General features: G+C 43.2%; 1 protein-coding gene across 1 annotated transcript; it reads left to right on the top strand.

The window, feature by feature from the left end:
• Positions 1 to 715: 715 nt before the first annotated feature.
• LOC106564733 (hexokinase-1) lies at positions 716 to 21078 on the top strand. The gene is made up of 18 exons (XM_014131035.2): positions 716 to 1144; positions 2776 to 2938; positions 5220 to 5368; positions 6031 to 6150; positions 8167 to 8262; positions 8346 to 8445; positions 8687 to 8870; positions 9269 to 9424; positions 9598 to 9831; positions 10071 to 10375; positions 10891 to 11039; positions 11308 to 11427; positions 11971 to 12066; positions 17911 to 18010; positions 18235 to 18418; positions 18752 to 18907; positions 19231 to 19464; positions 19787 to 21078. Exons 1-18 carry the CDS (start codon positions 1082 to 1084, stop codon positions 19947 to 19949), a joined length of 2772 nt encoding a protein of 923 aa, XP_013986510.1. The 5' UTR covers positions 716 to 1081; the 3' UTR covers positions 19950 to 21078.
• The last annotated feature ends 598 nt before the right edge of the window (positions 21079 to 21676 follow it).

The raw sequence follows: 21676 nt of genomic DNA, 5'->3' as shown, positions 1-21676 counted from the left end.
ACATTTTTCCATCCAGACTCTTCACTGAATCTTCTCTGACTTGATACATTGTCTGTTTTATAAAAGGCCCCCACCAAATATCCAAACCCATCCTAAATTTCAAGAGGTTGACCTCATCAATACAATTATGAAAAATAACTTGCGATGTCCACTGGTTCCACTTTGGAGAGAGGTCACAGGGTCACAGACTACATCACATCAAACTTTGATGGGGCAATAGAAGTAGAATAGGTGTCACTAACACAAACACTCAACTCAGAGACCTTAACCTAAAGTATTTTTCTATATATGTCCCTAGAGCTGTCAGGATGCCCTTCAGTCACCTCCAATCATCCAGCTGATGCCCCAGCATGAGGATGGTGATGCAGAGAGGAATGACATCATCATGTGATTTCCCTCCTACTTGCACGTCCTCCCCTGGGTGCAGACATGCCGGCCGGGCGTCTCTCCCTCTCTTTTTCTCTATCCCTCTCTTTCGATGTCTCTCTCTCTGCTGCTGCGAGGAGAGGGGTGGGATACTGTATCAACCAAGCTTCCACTTCCTCCCTTATCCATTTCTCTTGCAATCCCCCTTTCCCTCCCACCTCTCTCTCTCTTCCTATCCCCCGTTCTTCTCTCCTCATTTCCTAAGCTGAAGGAGAAGCCCTCAGCCCCCCCTCCCCTTGCCATACCCTCCGCCAGCAGCCCCGGCTCAGCCAATCAGTGTACGGTGGGGGCAGGGCATAGCTGACCACCATTCCAGTGCAGCACTGCATCCACCGACAGACAGGCAGCTAGCAGGGAACAGCTAGGAGAGCTAGCACCACAGCACTGAGACACAGACAAGACACTGTGTGTGTGCCTGTGTGTGTGCAACCAAGGCACAACTTCTTCTTCTTCACTGTTTTACTAGCACTTTTACCTCACAACTCTCTTCAAAGGAGACTAGGACAGCTCAGGCCTGCGTTTCCTCCTCATTAGAATAAAGAAGAGATCAGTGAAGGACAAGAGAGAGCTTGGATATCGGTTGTTCTTTCCTCCCTTTTCTCTCACCTCCCTCCGTCCGTCAGTCGCTGACAGCCCTCGCATACGTGCAGGCAGGATGATAGCGGCACAGCTTCTGGCATATTACTTCACTGAGCTGAAGGATGACCAGGTTAAGAAGGTGAGTGACTATAACACTTTTACCGTACTCTTCCCTCTAGAATGGGTCAGTTTTGCAAGAGTAGACGCTGCTGACAGTCATGGACACTGGTTGATGGTTGATGCTATCTGCATATCAATATGCCTCTGGGACATTTGATGAGGCTGGGTGAGGATGGAGCATTGGGAGGGAAGCCATGATGGACATCTGATTTAATTTTGATGAGTGGTTAGTCTTGTCAACAGTAAGTATTGGAACAGGAGTGTGCAGTTTTTAATAAACACACTGTGTGTCCTTGAGATTAGGATGTGCAAGCTGGGTGGGCTAGCTGGTGGTGGTCGTGATGCAGTGCATGCTAGCCCCCCTCTCACCGCAAAGGAGTGTTTCCGGGGCGTCTGTTGCCGGGGCGTCTGAAGCAGACAGGTGTCTGTGAGCTAGAGGCTGCTTAGAAGGAAGCCGTGAGCACTTCCTCTCCCCCTCCCCCTCTTCTTCTCTCTCTCTCTGACTCCTCTCTCGGTCCCTCCATCGTCATGGAAACGGTTAAAGTGCCAAACCCCACCTTGCCTCGCCATCCTCCTCCCCTGACACTAGGCCTGTAACCAAATCCATTCCCTTGTTCATTCCCGTGGATAGGAGGGAACACGCCCGTTAGTGATAGACAGATGTTGACCTCAGATCAGAACAGAAACAAGGCACGACATGTAGATGTCAGAGAAGCATCAGAGCATCTAGTTGTCTCAGGACACACATTATACATTAATAAATCCATTGGTTTTGACTTGACCTGTGTGACATCCCCTAGAGACTGAGTAAAGACAGAGTGGCTCGTTCTCTGATGGAGTGTGGGATTTGATTTGTGATGTCATACGTGACGTGTAGTGCAGCATGTGCACGTGCCCCTAGTACTGTAGCTAGCTAATGTGTGATTCACCACAGCAATGAAAATGTTAAGGCCCCTGGGAATAAATTCAGTTAACCATTACATTCCTGATTAAGACCTGTATGAGGGCTGATTCAACAAAATATTATATTACGTCAATTATTATGACAGTATATTATACTACTACTATACTATATTATTATATTACAATTCATATGAGAATATTAAATTATCTTAATCATTAAATTTTTTGATGCCCCAAAATTGTACTAATACTTACCATTGTGATGAAAACAGATGGTCTCTGATAGTGCGCATTTCATAACGTTTGTAGCTTACTACTACTCAATTACTAGCGTCACACATGTGAAGGCTGCACAATGCTATTTATATCAGGACAATCATTCTCCAGCTATTGGCTTTACAGCAGTAATATTGTTCAGCTCAGCTCTTCTTTTTGGAGCCCCATAGCGACTGGTGAATACTAATGCCACTGCAAGAGATTATATAATAATCTGTGGATCCTATCCAGTTGTTCCCTGTGGATTGTGTTCCACTGCACTCTGGAATAATATGACAACTTGTAATGTCTGTCTGTCTTCATATTGCTAAGTACCTGCACTCCATCATTGGTTGAGTAATATACAGTATCATAACAATACATAATAGTTAGGGTCAGTAAAGCTCAAGACCCTAATCCTTGAATATACTGTACCATGATGACACATCATCATAACATATTGTATCCATTCTTTCCTGTGGTGGTCTATAGATCGACAAGTACCTTTACTCTATGCGTTTCTCTGACGAGACGCTGCATGACATCAAGTGTCGGTTCCGGCGGGAGCTGGAGAACGGGCTGGGCCGCGACACCAACACCACCGCGACTGTCAAGATGCTGCCCACCTTTGTCAGGTCCATCCCTGATGGATCAGGTAAAGTGTCACGTCAATACAGTGTAAACTTCAATGCAATAGTGGTTCTGTGTGGCTCAGTTGGTTCACAAGCCAAAACGGGTCCCCGGAAATTGTGCACAAAGTCATCCATTTCATATGATATGTTACATCCTGCAAAGAATTATAATAATAATAATTTTCCTGCAATTCGGATGATTTGTTACGAATTGGAAAGTGCTTAATATTGCCTTCAATCTCTTTAATAAAATACAGCAATATATACATTGGAAATAATCCACACTGATGATGTTCGCTGCCTCTCTGCATGACAAAAAACCTATACATTCATAATCATAAGATAATGGCATGGATCCCATTTGGACATGCAGCTTGCATATCCTGGCATGTCCTTTCAGGCTACTTCTATACAGTAAAAGCACCAAACTACCACTATTGGACTTTTAACGCTACATAGAAAATAGTGTTTATACTGTAAGCACTTTAAAGCACACTACACTCCCAGCTTATCTGTGCTGCAAAAATGTGCTGAGGTGTTTTAAATGGCCAGTGCCATTCTGTGACATTAGGCTTTTTGTGTGTACTGTGTGGCCCCTGTATTTGAACTTGGCAGGTCATATGGCCACCTAGCGCCATTGTTGTGAGCCCAGGAGCAAAGCAGTGCTCTCTGTGGCCACTAGAGTGTCTATGGGCTGTCAGTATGTCAGTATGATTAGCTGTGCTATAGCGGTGCATGATAACATTTAATATCGCTGACGCTGATACAGAGACACTGAGCTCATGCAAAATGATGCAGGGGTCCACCGTTGGGGTAGTTGGGTTTATTGGGGACAGTTGGGGTTATTTTTGTTCAGTTTATAGTATATAAAATGTATCTGTTGTAGTTGAAATTTAAAGTTACAGGTAAGATTTATAGTTTAAGACATGAAAAAAGAGGAAATGAGTTCACTGTTTGTTTCCTTGTTTGTTTACTGCTGATTGCCTGTCAACATCAGTTAAAATGCCCAGCCCTCATTAATAAATAACTAGACTATTGGGTTACATTAACAAATGTAATGTTGAATGTCAACAGGCAATCTTCCCAGCATAAAGTTACTACTTTGGAGAAGAGGATGGAAAATACTATATGTAAAATGTTGCCTGATAATAAAATGTCAGAAAGCTATTTTGAACTTGCTGATTGTAGAGGCCACTGCTGATAGTAGAGGCCACTGATAGTAGAGCCCACTGCTGATTGTAGAGACCACTGCTGATAGTAGAGGCCACTGATAGTAGAGCCCACTGCTGATAGTAGAGGGCGTTGTCAAGAGGTTTACTCCAAACATCCAACCTATGCATAGACCAGGGTGGCCTATCTTTGTTTGTAAACAGAGCGGCCCGTGGACAGTAAATCCCAAGGCCCAACAAGGCTAGCCTTGCAGAGGGGTCGTATCATAAAGCCAGCCTGTCGTGAGCAGTTCCCTGTCATCTTGCATGTTATAAATAGCCATAGTTTTCTGCCACTGGACATGAGGGGGTCCGGGAAGAGGGATTCAGTCAAAGTTCAAAGTTGAGGCTATGGTGACAGCTGACAACTGACATGTGTCAAGTATGTGAGATGTGTGCAAAAGTATAATCAACAATTTACTTAGTTACACAGGCCAATAACAAGCCATCAATGCCATGATCAACAAGATAGCAACACATGCAATATATTTTCTGTGATGGTATTCTTTACAGAGTAAGGAAAGATGAATATCAACAGTGGAGAACTCATTTAACTACAGGCCCTTTACTGTAAACTACAATCTAGATGGAACAGCAGTACTCTATAACAGTGTTATAACAGAACATTACCTAGTTAGCCTGAGGATAGAATTCTACTTTGCTTTAATGGCAGCTACAAATGGAGCCATCGTCTAGTCTGTAGGCCATCAGACACACCTCCATCCAATACAGCTCAGTGACATTTCATTCCAGACAGGTCAAGGGAACAGATTGTGATAATGCTCTGTGGTCAACACCAGACAGATAGTGTAATTAGATCAGCTTAGTGTCTGGAGTACACAATCAGCTTGGTGCCAGATCTATACAATCAATATAAACAGGCCTTTCTTTACCTTTTGAGGACAGAGTATGATTTTGTCTCCCTTCCTAGAATGACATATAATCCTGACATATAGCACCTGGCAGGCGATCAATTCAGTTCACCTAAAAGGAATTTTGTAGAAAGTAATACGCTGCTTGAAAGAGACTAGAAAATAGGTCATGTTGTTAATGTATTTTCTTCTGCGTTTTTATTTTATCTTCTCCAATCTGACAGAAAAGGGGGATTTCTTAGCTCTGGATCTGGGTGGCTCCAACTTCCGTATCCTGCGCGTGAAGGTGACACAAGACAAGAAGCAGCCGGTTCAGATGGAAAGCCTGGTCTATGAGACCCCTGAGGACATTATCCATGGGAGTGGGACGCAGGTCATCAACACCACAAAACACCACCAAAAAACAAACCAAAACACCCTCAAAAATACAACAAAACAAACTCAAACACAAAAAAAAACCTCTAAACTGCCCAAACACTCCCAGACCATTGCCTATAGTCTCATTCACTCACATCAGAGGTTCACTGGGTCAAACAATAAGGATCACTCTGTATAAAAGCAGTCACTCAATATTGTTGTATGGATCTGTTTGTCCTATGAAGTGGGTGTGACATCAAGACCCCCATCACTACACTGTTGACATCTGTTGTAAGTCGCTCTGGATAAGAGCGTCTGCTAAATGACTTAAATGTAAATGTAAATATGTTGACTGTTGAAAGTCCCCGAGAGAGGGCAGTTGGCAACAGTAACGTGATACCCACAACAATTCTGTAACGAGAGAGATCAATTGTGATTGGTTGAAACAAAAAAAACATTCCAAGCTGTAACCTATAGGCCTACAGAGTGGTCGTAGTAGAGGACTGACTTGAAGAACTGCTGGCCACCATCATGATTCACCAATTCAAACCAGTTTAATTGTTAATTAGGGGTTTGATAAGCCAATAGGGTTGGGTTGCTGCTACTGTTATTATGTGTAATTGTATAACAACGTGCTTCCGTCTAACTCCTCAATGCAAGTTATTTTTATGTCTGTAGCTCTTTGACCATGTCGCAGAATGCCTTGGTGACTTCATGGAGAAGCAAAAGATCAAGGATAAAAAACTCCCTGTAGGATTCACATTCTCCTTCCCATGTGCACAAACCAAACTGGACGAGGTAAGAGGTTCCAATAATGTATGCTTTTATAATGTTTTAAATGCTTTATTTGAGATGTTGAGAAACCATAATAAATGGCATATTTAAAAAATATATACTGCTCAAAAAAATAAAGGGAACACTTAAACAACACATCCTAGATCTAAATGAAAGAAATAATCTTATTAAATTCTTTTTTCTTTATGTAGTTGAATGTGTTGACAAAATCACACAAAAATAATCAATGGAAATCCAATTTATCAACCCATGGAGGTCTGGATTTGGAGTCACACTCAAAATTAAAGTGGAAAATCACACTACAACTTCGATGTAATGTCCTTAAAACAAGTCAAAATGAGGCTCAGTAGTGTGTGTGGCCTTCACGTGCCTGTATGACCTCCCTACAAAGCCTGGGCATGCTCCTGATGAGGTGGCGGATGGTCTCCTGAGGGATCTCCTCCCAGACCTGGACTAAAGCATCCGCCAACTCCTGGACAGTCTGTGGTGCAACGTGGCGTTGGTGGATGGAGCGAGACATGATGTCCCAGATGTGCTCAATTGGATTCAGGTCTGGGGAACGGGCGGGCCAGTCCATAGCATCAATGCCTTCCTCTTGCAGGAACTGCTGACACACTCCAGCCACATGAGGTCTAGCATTGTCTTGCATTAGGAGGAACCCAGGGCCAACCGTACCAGCATATGGTCTCACAAGGGGTCTGAGGATCTCATCTCGGTACCTAATGGCAGTCAGGCTACCTCTGGCGAGCACATGGAGGGCTGTGCGGCCCCCCAAAGAAATGCCACCCCACACCATGACTGACCCACCGCCAAACCGGTCATGCTGGAGGATGTTGCAGGCAGCAGAACGTTCTCCACGGCGTCTCCAGACTCTGTCACGTCTGTCACGTGCTCAGTGTGAACCTGCTTTCATCTGTGAAGAGCACAGGGCGCCAGTGGCGAATTTGCCAATCTTGCTGTTCTCTGGCTGTAAGCACAACCCCCACCTGTGGATGTCGGGCCCTCATACCACCCTCATGGAGCGTGTTTCTGACCGTTTGAGCAGACACATGCACATTTGTGGCCTGCTGGAGGTCATTTTGCAGGGCTCTGGCAGTGCTTCTCCTGCTCCTCCTTGCACAAAGGCGGAGGTAGCGGTCCTGCTGCTGGGTTGTTGCCCTCCTACGGCCTCCTCCACGTCTCCTGATGTACTGGCCTGTCTCCTGGTAGCGCCTCCATGCTCTGGACACTACGCTGACAGACACAGCAAACCTTCTTGCCACAGCTCACATTGATGTGCCATCCTGGATGAGCTGCACTACCTGAGCCACTTGTGTGGGTTGTAGACTCCGTCTCATGCTACCACTAGAGTGAAAGCACCGCCAGCATTCAAAAGTGACCAAAACATCAGCCAGGAAGCATAGGAACTGAGAAGTGGTCTGTGGTCCCCACCTGCAGAACCACTCCTTTATTGGGGGTGTCTTGCTAATTGCCTATAATTTCATGTGAAATTTATTGTCAATTAGTGTTGCTTCCTAAGTGGACAGTTTGATTTCACAGAAGTGTGATTGACTTGGAGTTACATTGTGTTGTTTAAGTGTTCCCTTTATTTTTTTGAGCAGTGTATATATTTAAGTATAAGACAACTTTTAGGGTTTGAGTTTGCACAGTTCTGTTGTAGAGTATATAACTGCAGGGGTGGTACCTGCCTGGGGGACAAAATCCTCATTTTAAATGCCATTTAAAAAGCCAACACTAGCTAAGACTAGCCAACACTAGTTAACACCAGCTAAAACTAGCTAAGACTAGCCAACACTAGCCAACACCAGCTAACACTAGCTAAGACTTGCCAACTCTAGCTAACACTAGCCAACACCAGTTAACACCAGCTAACACCAGCTAATACTAGCTAAGACTAGCCAACTCTAGCCAATACTAGCTAACACTAGCCAACACCAGTCAACACCAGCTAATACTAGCTAAGACTAACACTAGGTGGTCATAGGACAGATTTATTAAAGAAAGTGATGTCTGTTACAGGCCGTCTTAGTGACTTGGACAAAGAAGTTTAAAGTGAGTGGTGTAGAAGGCATGGATGTTGTGAAGCTTCTGAACAAGGCCATCAAGAAACGAGGGGTGAGTTTTCTTATTTCTTAACCATAATTGAATTACCACGTGTACTACTGGAAGAGAATTAGAAAACATATTGTATTTGTCAGGACTATGAAGCTGACATCATGGCAGTGGTCAATGACACAACCGGAACAATGATGACCTGTGGGTTCGACGATCAACGATGTGAAGTTGGCATCATCATAGGTGAGGATACACAGCATTCAAGACATGTATGATCGCATACACTCAAAAGGGTTATTGATAAAAGGTGGTAAAAGAACTGTGCAGCTTGCCAATGGCAAATAATGGTTGTGGCATTGTAGACTCATGTTAATTCTAAAATTACGTGAAAATTAAGCAGATGTCCATTTTGCGGCACAGCATTCTCCTGTGGCTTGCCGTAGTGCTCCAGACAGGTTATTTACAAGGCTGGGTGTACTTTCAGGTACTGGTACTAATGCCTGCTACATGGAGGAGCTGCGGCACATTGACCTGGTGGAGGGAGACGAGGGCAGGATGTGCATCAACACAGAGTGGGGGGCGTTCGGGGACGACGGGTCCCTGGAGGACCTCCGTACAGAATTTGACCGGGAGATCGACCGAGGCTCCCTCAACCCTGGGAAACAGCTGTAAGTCAAGACAGCAGGGCCTGCATGGTACTCAGGACTGCTATGTGGAATATGTGTTGACAGTTGTTGCCATAACGGAGTTATAACCTAAAGCTAATTACAGTACAATTTGTCAGTTAAGCGTCCATTGAATCAGGCACTTTTTGCAGCCTCAAAAGCTTCAAAAAATCACTACAAGTGATAAATATATAGGGCTCCAGGCCTGGGGCTTGCCACTCTCACAGCCAAGATAAAACATAAAACAGTGTAGACATTGTTCAACCCAAGCAGGTATTTACAAAATCTCTGGGAAGAGTCATGTCACATAACAATAACTCCTCAGAGAACGTAAAGCTGTGTATTTGTTTACAAGCCCTAAAAATCAACTGACACTGTCTCTGTTGTGTCTGTCTGGGAAGGTTTGAGAAGATGGCCAGCGGGATGTTTATGGGAGAGCTGGTCCGCCTCATCCTGGTCAAGATGGCCAAGGAGGGACTGCTGTTCGAGGGTCGGATAACCCCTGAGCTTCTGACAAAAGGGAAGATCGAAACAAAGCATGTTTCAGCCATTGAGAAGTAAGAGGTCAACCATGGACAATTTCTTCCAAGGAAAATATACACAACTCCGTTGTTTTTGTGGACTATATGACCTTCATTACATACAATGAAAAGTTATTTGAGGCTAAGTGAGCTGTAGAGCTCATGCACTACATAAATTCTTGCCATTGACCTCTCTCTCCCCATGACAGGAGCAAGGAAGGCCTGACCAAATGCAAAGAGGTTCTAACGAGGCTTGGGGTGGAGCCTTCTCAAGAGGACTGTGTTGCCGTACAACACGTGTGCACTATTGTATCCTTCCGCTCTGCGAACCTCATCGCAGCTACACTGGGAGGTATCCTTACTCGGCTGAAGGACAACAAGGGAGTCGCCCGCCTGCGCACCACTGTGGGCATTGATGGGTCGATGTACAAGATGCACCCTCAGTGAGTACTCAATCCTACTTGAGGTCGATAGGACCTCCTCTGTGCAAGAACACAACAAGAGAACAGGAGGGAATTTCAAAATAGCCACAGGTGTCAAAGAATATGCTGGTCTCTACCACAAGTGATGATGCAATAACATATCAAGATTGACATTTCTCTGACAAGTACTAGGCTTTGATACAAAAATCCAAACAGCTTGTAATCTCTTCCATCCATCCGCCCTTCTCCTCTCTCTGCAGATATGCCCGGCGTCTCCACAAGACGGTGCGGCGTTTGGTGCCCGACTCTGACGTCCGTTTCCTGCTGTCCGAAAGCGGAAGTGCCAAGGGTGCTGCCATGGTGACGGCAGTGGCGTACCGTCTGGCCGACCAGGCACGCCAGATTGCCCAGACACTGGCCGAGTTCCGTCTGAGCAAAGCCCAGCTGCTGGAGGTAAAGAAGAGGATGAGGACAGAGATTGAGAACGGCCTGGGGAAAAAGACCCACGACTCGGCCACCGTCAAGATGCTGCCCACCTACGTGCGCAGCACGCCTGACGGAACAGGTGACCAACAGGAGGGGGTTGTGGAAGGATGGATGGATGGATGGATGGATGGATGGATGGATGGATGGATGGATGGAAGGATTTAAAGGAGGAATTAATATATCTTCTCACCACTATTCAGAGTTGGCAGGAATCAGTTCCATCTGAATTGTAGTCGATTCAGGAATTCAATTACACCTCCATAGAGGAATTCCTTATTCAACCGTTAGGGAATAAATTGGGACTGACACCCGCAAAAGTTTAAAAGCTTCAGTGCTTTCATAATTGGTCTACTTTTTGTACTTTTTGTATAATCCTTGGGCATTTGCATGTTAGAATCCCTTCATTTTTACTGAACTGTCACCCAATATCCCTGCCTAATCTGAACAGCAGATGAATGTCACTGACCTCAAGCAATTCATATAGGTAGAACTATGAGAATCAACATTTGAAGCATGAGAATATCTTATGGAAATAGTGGAAGTTTGTATGGTATTGTAATATCATTAGCTAATAAGCCAGCCCTCATGTTACAGAAAATGGGGATTTTCTGGCTCTGGATCTGGGAGGGACAAACTTCCGGGTGCTGCTGGTTAAGATCCGTAGTGGGAAAAGGCGTACAGTGGAGATGCACAACAAAATCTACGCCATTCCCACCGAGGTCATGCAGGGCACGGGAGAGGAGGTACAGCAATGGCTGAAATTACTAAATGTCATTAGCCAAAAGCCATTAGATTCGGTCTCAATTCATGAACTATGATTCATCCGTTTTCAAATGTCCAAATACCATACTTCAGTAGTTTTTCCATACATAAATTGAGTCTGATTTATTTCTGTCTGTACTGAAATAAATACAGCCAGCACATCATCAAGCCAATTTATCATTAAATTCATAATTAAATGAATGCAGTCAGCATATGATTAAAGCTGTTTTTTTCAACCGTTTTCTCCAGCTCTTTGACCACATTGTGCACTGCATCTCTGACTTCCTGGACTACATGGGCATGAAGAGCGCCCGTCTGCCTCTGGGCTTCACCTTTTCCTTCCCCTGCCACCAGAAGAGCCTGGATGCAGTGAGTATCTTATCTGCTGGCTAACATCTACCCTGGATGAGAACCCAAAATATATCCTGTCATGCAAGATCCTCCAAAAATGGAATCACTCTCACTGACAATTATGATCAACATTCGCATTTCACAGTATATTTCATTGATCGTTCTCAGAGTGACAGTCGTGTCTGCTGTAACTATAAAATATGTGGATGCACCGAAAATCAAGTCAATGTATTAAGGTGATCGTAGAGCTGGGACGATAAATCGAAAATTATTGACACCGAAGGCATTTTGCTGATATCGTTCATTGCGATAAGTAGCCTATACTAGAGAAATGTGAAGTTTGAAATTCTATAAGTTTGCTAATATGGGTGATTGTTAATGGGACAATTGACACTACAACAATACATTTCTTTGTAATAGAAAAAATGGTGGTGTACATTGTTATAAATGTATCGTTCTATTTAGCGTTATCGCATAAATTCATGCAATTTATCGCAATATGGATTTTTGCCCATATCGTCCAGCTCTAGGTAACCAAAAAGTGCCTTTTCTGTTTTTTAGGGTATCCTTGTGAACTGGACCAAAGGCTTCAAATGCACAGACTGTGAGGGTGAAGATGTGGTGGAGCTTCTCCGGGAGGGAATCAAGAGGAAAGAGGTGAGAATCACTTTTGGCTCATTGACTTGTCACTAGAAGTCGCTGGGTGACGTTTTGCCGTTGCCATGACGAAGTCACAGCACCAATTTGCCCTGCAGAGCTGCGGTCCCTGAAATAGCTTCTACCATGTTTTGCGGCAGAAAAGTTTGAGTGGGAAAAGTCGCTAAATGCTAGAGGTCGACCGATTAATCGGAATGGCCGATTAATTAGGGCCGATTTCAAGTTTTCATAACAATCGGAAATCGGTATTTTTGGATGCCGATTTGGCCGATTTTTACATTTATTTTTTACACCATTACTTAACTAGGCAAGTCAGTTAAGAACACATTCTTATTTTCAATGACGGCCTAGGAACGGTGGGTTAACTGCCTTGTTCAGGGGCAGAACGACAGATTTTTACCTTGTCAGCTCGGGGATTCAATCTTGCAACCTTACGGTTAACTAGTCCAACGCTCTAACCACCTGCTTTACATTGCACTCCATGAGGAGCCTGCCTGTTACGCGAATGCAGTAAGAAGCCAAGGTAAGTTGCTAGCTAGCATTAAACTTATCTTATAAAAAACAATCAATCAATCATAATCACTAGTTAACTACACATGGTTGATGATATTACTAGTTGATCTAGCCTGTCCTGTGTTGCATATAATCGCTTAGGAACACGTTGCTCCAACGTGTACCTAACCATAAACATCAATGCCTTTCTTAAAATCAATACACAGAAGTATATATTTTAAACCTGCATATTTAGCTAAAAGAAATCCAGGTTAGCAGGCAATATTAACCAGGTGAAATTGTGTCACTTCTCTTGCGTTCATTGCACGCAGAGTCAGGGTATATGCAACAGTTTGGGCCGCCTGTCTCGTTGCGAACTAATTTGCCAGAATTTTACGTAATTATGACATAACATTGAAGGTTGTACAATATAACAGGAATATTTAGACTTAGGGATGCCACCCATTGGATAAAATACGGAACGGTTCCGTATTTCACTGAAAGGAAAAAAAATTTTTTTCGAGATGATAGTTTCCGGATTCGACCATATTAATGACCTAAGGCTCGTATTTCTGTGTGTTTATTATATTATAATTAAGTCTATGATTTGATAGAGCAGTCTGACTGAGCGGTGGTAGGCAGTAGCAGGCTCGTAAGCATTCATTCAAACAGCACTTTAGTGCGTTTTGCCAGCAGCTCTTCGCTGTGCTTCAAGCATTGCGCTGTTTATGACTTCAAGCCTATCAACTCCCAAGATTAGGCTGGTGTAACCGATGTGAAATGGCTAGCTAGTTAGTGGGGTGCACGCTAATAGCGTTTCAAACGTCACTCGCTCTGAGACTTGGAGTGGTTGTTCCCCTTGCTCTGCATGGGTAACGCTGCTTCGAGGGTGGCTGTTGTCGATGTGTTCCTGGTTCAAGCCCAGGTAGGAGCGAGGAGAGGGACGGAAGCTATACTGTTACACTGGCAATACTAAAGTGCCCATAAGAACATCCAATAGTCAAAGGTATATGAAATACAAATCGTATAGAGAGAAATAGTCCTATAATTCCTATAATAACTACAACCTAAAACTTCTTACCTGGGAATATTGAAGACTCATGTTAAAAGGAATCACCAGCTTTCATATGTTCTCATGTTCTGAGCAAGGAACTTAAACGTTAGCTTTCTTACATGGCACATATTGCACTTTTACTTTCTTCTCCAACACTTTGTTTTTGCATTATTTAAACCAAATTGAACATGTTTCATTATTTATTTGAGGCTAAATAGATTTTATTGATGTATTATATTAAGTTAAAATAAGTGTTCATTCAGTATTGTTGTAATTGTCATTATTACAAATAAAGCAAAAAAAGATTGCCCGATTAATCGGCATCGGCTTTCTTTGGCCCTCCAATAATCGGTATCGGCGTTGAAAAATCATAATCGGTCGACCTCTACTAAATGCTATCAAAACCATAGAAATCCTTTGTGGCAAAACTCCTCAAAGGCAGCCTGAAAAGTAGCTGAATTTGTTGCTAGGCTCTTTTACCAATAAAAGTCGCTGGAGGGGTCTGAAAACTCGCTAAATATAGTAACAGAATCGCTAAATTGGCAATACTGTGTGGAACTGTCATTACACTCATGCGCCATAACTGAACTGCCACTACACTGTCTCAGTCACCATCAACATTAACACCCCAGGTAAAGGCTGATCTCATTCATAACACCATTTATCAACAATAAATCACTCTATGCGGTTGGAAATACTGATACCATCCCATGCCAGACCACAATATTTAAAAAAAACAATAGCATATCATGCTAAGTTACCATTAGGAGCATATGCTAGTAGCATATGCAATGTCTCCATTGGCAACTTTCAGCCGTGCTGCAGTAACTCAGTTATACTCAATGTGCTTCAGTCAATCTGGATTTGTTGTTCTGAGGGGTTCTCAGCCCAAATCACACACCAACATGTTTCTCAGTATCTTTTCTTTATCAATTTCACCCTTTTAGATGGAGGATGAAGTAAGTATTAGTTGAATGTCAATGAGCAAATTGATTCGGGGAAAAAAAACAGGTAAAACGGAGCCGCAATGCTAGTCTCGAAAACCTGTCCCTAGGCAACACAGTGACTACAACCTGGTTTCAATTATGGCCTATTTTGGCATAGAGGAAGTATGTAACTACCTACATCACTACTTTATTGGCTTGAATAAAATACTAAATATTGGCAAAATAAATAAATACTAAATATTGGCTAGCAAGATGGAGATCACTTTGGTTATTTTTAATGAGTGCATTTCGCAAGTGGCTAGTTTGCATCAACTACTTTAACTAAAACCACAGCAAAGGTTTTTCCTGCAAGCTTTGGTTTTGAATCGCGACGTTCTGGCATGACTGCCTCATGATTTGTGGGAGAGCCAAGATAATAGCTTTTTTTTTTATCAACGTACTGTAGGTAGTGACGTAGTTCATCTATAACATAAAGAGTCAATTACTGAAACCAGTCCCTAGTCACTGTGTTGCCTAGGGTTGGATTTCCAGGACTACCGCAATGCAGAGGTGTGGAAATTGTTTAAATAGCATGTTATTAACATGGGAAAATTGTAATAAACAAGAATGCAAAAATGACTGTAAATCGTTACAGGAAAAGTATAAGACAAATTAACTTGAGAGTGTTTGTTGTGACCATTGTTGTGACCAAATTGCGAGTTTATATTTCTAGCAACAACAACAAAAAAATCAGGATCTTTACAAATGGGAATGGGAATATATCTCTTTGTTAATTGTGTGTGTGTATGTGTGTGTGTATGCCTGTCTGTCTCCTGTCTGAGCTTCTGCATAATAATGAGTGTGTGGAGGGTCAGTGGGTGGCATTGTTCTTGGAGTGCTATTTGAAAGGTTGCCATGTCTGAAATCATCTTTCAGTTGAACCAGCCATTCACTAACATTTCCAGGGGGGGAAAGTGGATAATTCATTGAGAAACAACCATTTGTACACACCAACATTCACCAACACTCACAGTGGTAGGCAATCAAACAAGCTAAGCGTCAGTATAGAGACAAAGTGGAGTCGCAATTCAACGGCTCAGACACGAGAGGTATGGGGCAGGGTCTACAGTTAATCACGGACTACAAAAGAAATACCAGCCCCGTCGCGGACCACGATGTCTTGTTCCCAGACAGACTAAACAACTTCTTTGCTCGCTTTGAGGACAATACAGTGCCACTGACACGGCCCGCAACCAAAACCTGCGGGCTTCTCCTTCACTGCAGCCAACGTGAGTAAAACATTTAAACGTGTTAACCCTCGCAGGGCTGCAGGCCCAGACGGCATCCCCGACCGCGTCCTCAGAGCATGCGCAGACCAGCTGGCTGGTGTGTTTACGGACATATTCAATCAATCCTTATCCCAGTCTGCTGTTCCCACATGCTTCAAGAGGGCCACCATTGTTCCTGTTCCCAAGAAAGCTAAGGTAACTGAGCTAAATGACTACCGCCCCGTAGCACTCACTTCCGTCATCATGAAGTGCTTTGAGAGACTAGTCAAGGACCATATCACCTCCACCCTACCTGACACCCTAGACCCACTCCAATTTGCTTACCGCCCCAATAGGTCCACAGACGACGCAAACGCAATCACACTGCACACTGCCCTAACCCATCTGGACAAGAGGAATACCTATGTAAGAATGCTGTTCATCGATTACAGCTCAGCATTTAACACCATAGTACCCCCCAAACTCATCATTAAGCTCGAGACCCTGGGTCTCGACCCCGCCCTGTGCAACTGGGTCCTGGACTTCCTGACGGGCCGTCCCCAGGTGGTGAGGGTAGGTAACAACATCTCCAGCCCGCTGATCCTCAACCCTGGGGCCCCACAAGGGTGCGTTCTCAGCTCTCTCCTGTACTCCCTGTTCACCCACGACTGCGTGGCCATGCACGCCTCCAACTCAATCATCAAGTTTGCAGACGACACTACAGTGGTAGGCTTGATTACCAACAACGACGAGACGGCCTACAGGGAGGAGGTGAGGGCCCTCGGAGTGTGGTGTCAGGAAAATAACCTCACACTCAATGTCAACAAAACAAAGGAGATGATCATGGACTTCAGGAAACAGCAGAGGAAGCAGCCCCCTATCCATATTGACGGGACAGTAGTGGAGAGGGTGAAAAGTTTTAAGTTCCTCGGCGTACACATCACGGACAAACTAAAATGGTCCACCCACACAGACAGCGTGGTGAAGAAGGCGCAGCAGCACCTCTTCAACCTCAGGAGGCTGAAGAAATTCGGCTTGTCACTAAAAACACTCACAAACTTTTACAGATGCACAATCGAGAGCATCCTGTCGGGCTGTATCAGCGCCTGGTACGGCAACTGCTCTGCCCATAACCGTAAGGCTCTCCACAGGGTAGTGAGGTCTGCACAACGCATCACCGGGGGCAAACTACCTGCCCTCCAGGACACCTACACCAACCGATGTCACAGGAAGGCCAAAAAGATAATCAAGTACAACAACCACCCGAGCCACTGCCTGTTCACCCCGCTATCATCCAGAAGGCGAGATCAGTACAGGTGCATCAAAGCTGGGACCGAGAGACTGAAAAACAGCTTCTTTCTCAAGGCCATCAGACTGTTAAACAGCCATCACTAACATTGAGTGGCTGCTGCCAACATACTGACTCAACTCTAGCCACTTTAATAATGGAAAAATTGATGTAATAAATGTATCACTAGCCACTTTAAACAATGCCACTAATGTTTACATACCCTACATTACTCATCTCATATGTATATACTGTACTCTATACCATCTACTGCATCTTGATGTAATAAATGTATCACTAGCCACTTTAAACAATGGCACTTTATATAATGTTTACATACCCTACATTACTCATCTCATATGTATATACTGTACTCTATACCATCTACTGCATCTTGCCTATGCCGTTTGACCATCACTCATTCATATATTTTTATGTACATATTCTTATTCATTCCATTACACTTGTGTGTATAAGGTAGTTGTTGTGAAATTGTTAGGTTAAATTACTTGTTAGATGTTACTGCATGGTCGGAACTAGAAACACAAGCATTTCGCTACACTTGCATTAACATATGCTAACCATGTGTATGTGACAAATAAAATGTGATTTGATTTGAAAATAATATCATGTTTTTTGTTTTACAACATGATGCATAACTCTAAATGGAGGTTTGTTTTCTGGTTGTGACAGTAAATTAAGGTGACGAATGAGGTTACTATTTAAAGCATTGGGTGAACAGAAAATGTATAGTTCAACTCACTCAAATGTACTGTTCAACTCATAATGTTGTTTGTGTGTTGTGTGTATGTGTAGGAGTTTGATCTGGATGTGGTAGCTGTGGTGAACGACACTGTTGGAACAATGATGACGTGTGCATACGAAGAGCCCACCTGTGAGGTTGGACTTATTGCAGGTATACAGGCCACTACTTAATTTAATCAACACTTACAGTACAACATTGTTTTTCTATCAAATGCAAAATAAGTTGATGAAATTGGATACAAAGCTAATGGCTAAAACTTTTATACCAAATGGTATATAATTTACTGTAATGTACATTGTAATAAGCAGTATATCCACAATACATATAATACTGTACAGATTTATAGACCTGGGATGTCACGTGCATTCTAACAGGGACGGGCAGTAATGCGTGTTACATGGAGGAGATGAGGAACATAGAGACGGTGGAGGGGAACGAGGGACGCATGTGTGTCAACATGGAGTGGGGTGCCTTCGGGGACAATGGGTGCCTGGACGATATCAGGACGCAGTACGACTGCGCCGTGGACGAGAACTCACTCAATGAGGGCAAACAGAGGTGACAATTGAACAGCCAAACTAGTAAATGGCTCTCTGAGCTAAGGATAGGTTGAAATGTGTTTTTTTTGGTTGTTGGTTTTTTGGCCTAAGTGTTTTGTTAATGGCCTGAGTATGCATCTGTACTTTATCGTATTTGAACCAGAATCCTTTATTGACTCTAAAATACTTTAATGTTATCCATAATAAAATGGTGCTTGGTTTTGATTGTTGGTATGTTAGACTAAGAGTCATCGATGGTCTACTGTACTATGCTCCCTGAGGAAAGATGGGCCTAACTAAATAACTAAGTTATCTGCCTCAAATGTTGGGTATGTTTCACTCCATGTCTCAGGTATGAGAAGATGTGTAGCGGCATGTACCTGGGAGAAATTGTGAGGAACATCCTGATTGACCTGACCAAGCGCGGCTTCCTGTTCCGTGGAAAGATCTCTGAGACGCTGAAGACCAGAGGCATCTTTGAGACAAAGTTCCTGTCCCAGATAGAGAGGTAGAGAACATGTGATTAAACTAAAAAATCTGTACTTAAATTTGACCCTATTAACTAAGGATATGTGCCTGGGGGTGTGCATAAGTATCCTGTTGTAATTTGGGATGTGCAGAGATGATCTACGCTGTTGAGAACCAACACTTAATACAATTAGAAATTGTTCACAACAATGGCATCTACATTGTTACAAACACATAAGAATATGATACAGACACCTTTATGAGACTGTAACCAGTATTAGGCCTACCTGTATGCACAAGTAACTATTCAGTATCCAGTGATCCAATGGCTCTTGATTGACCTTTAACCCTTTCTTTCCCCAGCGATCGCCTGGCCTTGCTGCAGGTCAGGGCCATCCTACAGCAGCTGGGTCTGGACAGCACATGTGACGACAGTATCATCGTCAAGGAGGTATGCAGCACCGTGTCCCGCCGTGCGGCTCAGATCTGCGGAGCCGGAATGGCCGGCGTGGTGGACAAGATTCGTGAGAACAGAGGGCTGGACCACCTAGACGTCACTGTGGGGGTGGACGGAACACTCTACAAACTGCACCCACAGTGAGTGATGGAGGGATAGAGAGAGAGGAAAGGAGAGGGAAAAAAGGAGAGCCAGTGTTAGCTCATAGTAAACTAAATCCAAAGCTTCCTTAAAATGTTAAAAGGTGGAAATTAGAAGCATGTCCATAATGACGTGTGATATTAGTGTCAGAGGATAAGGACATTTCACATCTGCTACATCTTGTCTACTTAGATATCATAGAAATAGAACTCTGAGTACAACTGTAATGAATCCGCATCATCAATTCAGTGATATGTCCTATGAGAGACAATTATCCTTATACTCATCTGACTATGTGTGCCTGTCTCCCTGTCTCTCCAGCTTTTCCCGGATCTTCCACCAGACAGTGAAGGAGCTCGCCCCCAAGTGTAAAGTCAACTTCCTGTTGTCGGAGGATGGGAGCGGCAAGGGTGCAGCCCTCATCACAGCCGTGGGCTGTCGCCAGAGAGTGCAAGAGGCGCAGCAAGCGGCTCAGCAAGCGTAATGAGCCGCCCCTCCCATCACCTTGACAACGCCCTGCTACTCCAACTTTTCTTCCACCCACCGCACAGCTCTTCTCTCCATCTCCCCATAGCCCCAACAGCCGTGACTCCACCTCTGCCCCACCTGGCCACTCTCACAGCCGGAGACATGTCCGCATGCATAGGGAAGTAAAAATACTAGAATATTTCACCTTTATTTATTTATAATGCACCAGAAGGGTTTATCATTTAAATGTTTGTACATTTTCCTCGATAGCATGTTGTCTTAAGTATCTGGTAAATATAGTGCAAAATGTGTGTATTGTATAACAAAAGTTAGATTTTGCACTAAACAAAAAGTTCTCTGTACTTTCTACTGGATATGCGAGTTACAAGAGTAGTAGTATTTTGGTGGAACTCTCAATTGAACCATTGAACATTTAATCCAATGAATGATACAACTCCTTTATAGTGATTACACTCTTTATATATCTTTTCCAAAAAGGCCTCTGCTTATAGGGTGGAAAGCAAGAGTCACGGCTGAAAAAAGTTATAATTTTACGCACCACCTACATACTATTTTCACACAATGTACTAGTCTACTACTAATAATTTTTTGTGTAAATGTATGTCAAAAGTAAGTCACATAATACAGTATTCCACCTTCACCTAACCACTTTTTCTGAGGAGCTTGGAGAGCTGAATGGACCCCCCCACACACAGTTAAAGTGTTCTACCTTGTTGCTACATAAATGTGAATTACTACTATACCTTAGGTGTTGTGTTTTGTGTTCATTCCCACCTATACCTACGCATTGTGTGCACAAAGAATAAATGTTCATTGGGCCCCAAGACAAGAGTGGCTACTCCGAGCGCTTCTGTGTGTACTTGTGGCTGAATGTCTCTGTGAGTCCTACTGTAACATGACCTGAATGTCTCTGTGAGTCCTACTTTAACATGACCTGAATGTCTCTGTGAGTCCTACTGTAACATGACCTGTAGCTTTACATGTCCAAAGCTCTATGAAGACTGCATGCCTTATTCTGAGACAAATGGAGGGTACTGGATCCTTTTATTTTATATATGAAAATAGATTTGTGTTTCAAACTGTGACAAGTGAATTCATTAAATTATATTTTGTTGTGCAGTAAATACTGTGGAGATGTCTCTTTCTTAGAATTTCACTGTACAGGTGGAGCTGATTCTACAATAAGCTTCAAGACATGACAAAAGACAACTCCAATGATGGATGGGCTATTTTAAACCTAAATAGACAGAATTCTTCAACTCAAGGGTTCTTCCTTGTTGTCTATCACCAAAGAAAAAGCAGAATTCATTAAAGTTAGACATGATATTTAAAATGTAATATAAAACTTAGTTTAGGTAAAGCAGTGGTTCTCGAATGGTTTTGCCTCGGGACACAAATTGAACAAGGTTGTCTCAGTTGCGATCCAATACTAGCATCGCCAAAATGCAATCTGGAAAACTATTTGTAATGCTATATTGATAGTAAATGTACCAATTATCACCTGGGAACAACAGTCGCACCTTTTTTCATTGTCAATCATTACATGTTGCCCATATTCTTGATGAAGAATGTTAAGCTCACAGATTTGAGACCTCTAAATCAGCGAAGTCTCTAAATAGCGCTGTTAATAACTATATTGAAAATACTGTGATTGAAAAATAGTTCAGATGTTAAATTATTAAAACATATAGGTTCATTATAATTTATACACACGTTCTACCT

The sequence above is a fragment of the Salmo salar genome, chromosome ssa12 (assembly GCF_905237065.1).
Source record: "Salmo salar chromosome ssa12, Ssal_v3.1, whole genome shotgun sequence".
In the NCBI taxonomy this organism is placed as follows: Eukaryota; Metazoa; Chordata; class Actinopteri; order Salmoniformes; family Salmonidae; genus Salmo; species Salmo salar.
This window is presented reverse-complemented; position numbering and strand designations above follow the sequence as displayed.